At 36.7% G+C, this 5,041-nt stretch overlaps 2 protein-coding genes across 2 annotated transcripts; one reads left to right on the forward strand and one right to left on the reverse strand.

Moving 5' to 3' along the window:
- LOC109849253 lies at positions 1,179 to 2,394 on the forward strand. The gene is made up of 2 exons (XM_020419066.1): positions 1,179 to 1,727; positions 2,020 to 2,394. Exons 1-2 carry the CDS (start codon positions 1,193 to 1,195, stop codon positions 2,070 to 2,072), a joined length of 588 nt encoding a protein of 195 aa, XP_020274655.1. The 5' UTR covers positions 1,179 to 1,192; the 3' UTR covers positions 2,073 to 2,394.
- LOC109850873 lies at positions 3,284 to 5,035 on the reverse strand. The gene is made up of 3 exons (XM_020420960.1): positions 4,945 to 5,035; positions 3,926 to 4,294; positions 3,284 to 3,638 (listed from the first exon to the last, which is right to left on the reverse strand). Exons 1-3 carry the CDS (start codon positions 4,967 to 4,969, stop codon positions 3,559 to 3,561), a joined length of 474 nt encoding a protein of 157 aa, XP_020276549.1. The 5' UTR covers positions 4,970 to 5,035; the 3' UTR covers positions 3,284 to 3,558.

Consider the following 5,041-nt stretch of genomic DNA (forward strand, 5'->3'; position numbering starts at 1 on the left):
ATCTCATTCATTAAATAGCGGGGACATTTCACAGTGGGTTAATGTGGTCCCTATGATATGCAGGGTCTTGAATGAGACAACTTTACCAAGCACAAAATTTATGGTGGCTACCAAGTAGTACTCATTTTCTCATGATGTGATATATATATTAATATATAGTATATACTATATATATATATAATAATATACTTTATAATATATATATATATATATATATATCATATATATATATATAGAGGGAAAGTGAATCTAGCTGACACCCTAGGTACCCACCTAAGGACGCGGCCTAAAATCACATCATTCCCTAATATTTTTCTACGATCCGCTCCGTTGAACTTGATCTACACGTTCTTAAACCTAAACACACCATTTTTGGGGTGAACCCGTCATGTTTTGACCCTTCATCCACTCGCCGTAATTTTAACGGTTTCGAATGAATAGAACTTTTTGGACGACTCAACGAATGGTCAAAACACGACGGGTTCACCCCAAAATTAGTGTGTTTGAGTTTAAGAACGTGTAGATCAAGTTCAACGGAGCGGATCGTAAAGTTCGAAGTTTTGGCATAGTGGGCGGGACTTTTACAGAGCAATCTAGATTCAATCCCACCATCAAGCATTGTTGTGTGAATGAATTTTAGTCCGAGAAAAAGGATGTTTCAACCTGTGGAGATATTCTAGAGCAGAAAAACTGTAAAACCTCATCACAACTTTGAAGTTTTGGTACAGTAGAAGGCACTTTTAAAAAACCTCTTCATCCAAAGCATCTATAATCAAAGGCCTACACCTCACCAAAAGCATCAAAACTCAAACCCCAGTGTCCATAACCTCACGTGCCCAACTTATACACTAAAAACCCCCACTCTCCATCTCCTCACATGCCCAACTTATATGCTTAAAACCCCAACTCTCAATCTCACTCTCCCCTATCCTTTACAGATGAAGTGCAACCTCATCCTTCTCGTTGTTCTTCCTTCTTTCTTCATCCTCTCAACTAACTCCCTCACCCAATCCTGCAAAGACTCCTGCGGCCCATTTCCAATCCACTTCCCGTTCGGCACGGGCCCTGGCTGCGCCGCCATGTCACCTGCGACGACCAAACCCACACCCTCACCTTCACAACACACACAGGCAAATATCCAATCCAATCCATAGACTACACAAACCAGATCCTTTACATTCAAGACCCCTCAATGTCCACTTGCACGACCACAAACCCCTCCAGTGGCTTTTCCCTTAATTATGATGCTCCCTTCACTTTTGTTGATGGCGATATCTTCGTTCTTCTTGATTGCTCGACAAATTCAACCAATATGTGTGATAACAGCAACGCACCTCTATGCAGTCTTTTATATACTTGTCCTGCTATTACTCAGCTGAGTATGCCTTTATCTAGTTGTTGTATTTATAGTCCTGCTAGCCTTGGACCAGCATTTGAGATGGACTTGAAGAAGTTAGAGTGTAATTCATATTCGGGGATTTATAGCTTTGGGGGTGCTGAAACTAATCCTTCAGGTTGGAAGTTTGGTATTGCTGTGAAGTACAGGTTTAGTGTTGATGATGGATATCCTAGTGCTTGTGCTGATTGTGAGAGGAGCAATGGGGTTTGTGGGTACTCTGAAGAATCCAATTCGTTTGCTTGTAATTGCGTTAATGGGATGAACACGACGACGAATTGTTACTATGCTACGTGGAATGATGGGACTAGCATTCAGAAATTTTCGCGTGGTAAGAAATTTCTAATAGACTTTCTTTCTTCAACATCGGTTGTAGTATCAATGTTTTGAACTTACTATCCACCTAGTTTTATTTTGCATATAGAACCCTTGAATGAAATTTTGACATTTATCAGATACTAATAGGGTAAAAGAGTAAGAAAATTTACTCATGGGGGTCTATCAGCAAAAACAAAACTAGATGGGTAGTAAGTTCAAAACAGCGATGCTAGAGGGGGTTTATCCGCAATTAATTGTTAAATATACCGTAAGCTTTTACTGTGTTGTTTGGTGTTTCTTTGCAGGGTGTTGGTTGATTTCTTTGTGGTGGGGGTTTGTGAGTTGGATGTTGTTGTAGCATATATGCATGTTGAAGAATTGAAGTTCAAGCCTACTGTTCACCTGTAGCTGAAGATTAGAAATTTTGTTTTACTGAGGGTTATAATTCGTGTACTGCACCTAATGATTTGTGTATATCTAGAATTTGGAGTATCAGAAAGATGTAATTAACAGTGGTCATGGAATAAAGTTAACACGTGTTCTCTATGATAAGGTGTAGAATATGTTACTTGCTTACTGATGATTACTTGTATAAATTGGTATCTGATGTGGTAGGCTGGGGAACATGTTCTTGTTATCTTAGAGAAGAAGCTACTGTAAAGAAACAAAATATTCTAAAGTACATTATTGTGATTGTCCTGTAATGAGACTGCAGTTGTATAGCAGGTTACATTATTGTGGTATGCATTGAGTTCAGTAATTGTACCTCCATGTGCTGGTTTAATTTTTATCAATAGTAATTTTTTAACTAACTGGCATGTACTTCTCTATTAAGAATAAGAAATTCAAGTGCAAACATATTTAGAGAACTTTCCTCTCCTACAGGAAAGAATGCTACAATGATTCACTTCTACTAGGGATATAGAAGGCAATTTGGTGTCTTTCTTCCTTTCGAATACCCAACTCTAATGTAAAGAAATACATTATCTAATAATACACAATGCCTCTCTTCTATCTTGGAATTTCAAGAGAAAATGTCAAGCATCATTAATCGACACCCATATTTGTTAACCATCTGAATAAGTATTAGCTTAGTCGAAGCATCGCCAATCTTATAATTGTAGATTACTCAGCTAGAGTTACCATTGAGAAATCAGAGATCTTGACGAAATCATTCAAGACTTGATGCTGAGGCCATTAAGAAAAGTTTTTGGCCCCCTAAGGATTGATCACTCGATTAAAGTGTCGTTAGTGTGTGTTACTTTAGGGTTGCTTTGATTCTTTTTGTGATTTATGATATTTTATGCTACTATGGGTCATAGCTGATAGCTGGCTATTTATAGTTCGTGTCTCAGTATCACAATTAAGTGCACCTTTTACATATAACAAACTGTTAATTGTTGCATCCTTTTTCCACTTGTTGTGGCCCTTGCTCCTGTAAATAACTATTGCAGCAAAAGTGCAAAAGATGCAATGTTGTATACCAGAACTAGGATATTGAATCATCTGAACTGGGTAATAGACAACAGAAACGGAAACAACATGGAAAATAATTCAAAATTCAAATCCTCGCACTAGAATGCAAAGCTCCAGTTTTGCATCGACTTAAGTGAATTAATTACTGTTATTAATTAACAGCGTCTGAAACTTTTCAACATTTCTCTTTTTGCCCCCAAACGACCTAAGCATAAAAAATTACATACGTAAAGAAAACAAAAGAAGGAGAACATATTGTATCATCCAAACAAAATTTAATATTCACATTGGCTGCTACACATTTTGAAGCGCTAACTAATAAATGTATTCATGATAATTATATCAGTATAGTACCTTCATTCCGTTGACTATACTTCGAATGCATCCGGAGAAACATGATTGTAGGCTTCGTAGCTCATATGAAACCATTGGACTAATTCACCTTGGCCTGCAAAACATGCTCTTATCAGATAATTAAGTCTCAGGCAGACTCAGCCATCTTCAATAAATAACTTAACAGGCAACGAGATTTAAGATTTACAATTAAGTTTACATAACCATAATAACATAGCAGAACATTTTGATATAGACTTAGGTTACAACACTGGAGAAATGTCATTCGATAAATCAGTAATTCTTCTACATGGAGGTCTTATATAATTCTAAATTTATATAGTTGGTCTTTGTGTTAATTTTGTTCAGAAAAGCCCGCAAGCTAATTAAAGTCATTCTCACCTTCATGTTTCTCCATTTGTCTTTTAAGTCTATCGGCCATCTCTCTCCAAATATTCCAGGATACGAGTTCTTTATCTGTTTCCACTTTGCCTTCACCATACTCGCTGACGGCCTTTCTCATGACATCTTCTTCATCTGTCGTCCAAAACTTTCTCTTCTTATTTGATCCCATAATATTCTTCATCGCGTCAACACTTGCCTTTCTCTTGACACGCGTATGAAGGTCGTTTGACGGGTTAGGAGATGAGGATATTGATTCTTCATTCACATTATTTCCATCTCTCACTTCTTCTATTGCATTCTTCTTCTTCTTCCCTAGGATGTTCTTCGAACACCCACCTTCTTCGTTGGTTGATACCCCATTTCCTTCTTCTCCAATAATAACCCGGAGACAAGAGAAAACGCTTGCAAGTTAGCAGCAGAGCTCCAACAAACTGAGATACATTTTCGCTAGCAAAAAGAATTCAGAGGATACTTGTATGGTAAGCTAAATTTTAGGTTCTTTCTATACTTGTTGCAATAGGCATTTCACAGCGCGCCAACTAATAATAATCAAAACTGCAGCATCAAACCAATCCAAAGAAATGAAAATAGGCAATTAAAAATTAATGACAAATAAAGTTTCTTGGTCTTTCACTAGCTTCTTTTTTTTCAAATCAGCCACTATCAATAATTTGAAGGATAGCAATTATGGGCTATTTACCTACACCAAATACTCTCAGCAAACCACATTTATAAATTGAAACTGACCATCAAACTAAACCAGGTTGCAATATAATAAAACTTAGCTGTAAACTAAAACCGATAAAGCTCAAGTCTTTTTCTTATACCAAACTGATAAAGCTCCAGTCTTTTCCCCAAATATTCCACAAAAAAAAAATCAAGAACGGGATGAAAAAGAAATCTAGCCTTGATGCTTCTCGAGCAAAAAGATTTTAATTCACAAGAACCACGGTGGCAAAATCGCAACATTTCATTTACAATTCCAACAAATAAAAAAATTAAAAAAAAAATCTCACCTTTGCGATACACAGCGAATCGCATTGTCAAAAAATAACTCCAAATAAATTAATAAAAAAATGGAGCAAGCAAAGAACTTCAATCTTTTTAACGCCA

This window comes from Asparagus officinalis, chromosome 7, assembly GCF_001876935.1.
Source record: "Asparagus officinalis chromosome 7, Aspof.V1, whole genome shotgun sequence".
NCBI classification, from domain to species: domain Eukaryota; kingdom Viridiplantae; phylum Streptophyta; class Magnoliopsida; order Asparagales; family Asparagaceae; genus Asparagus; species Asparagus officinalis.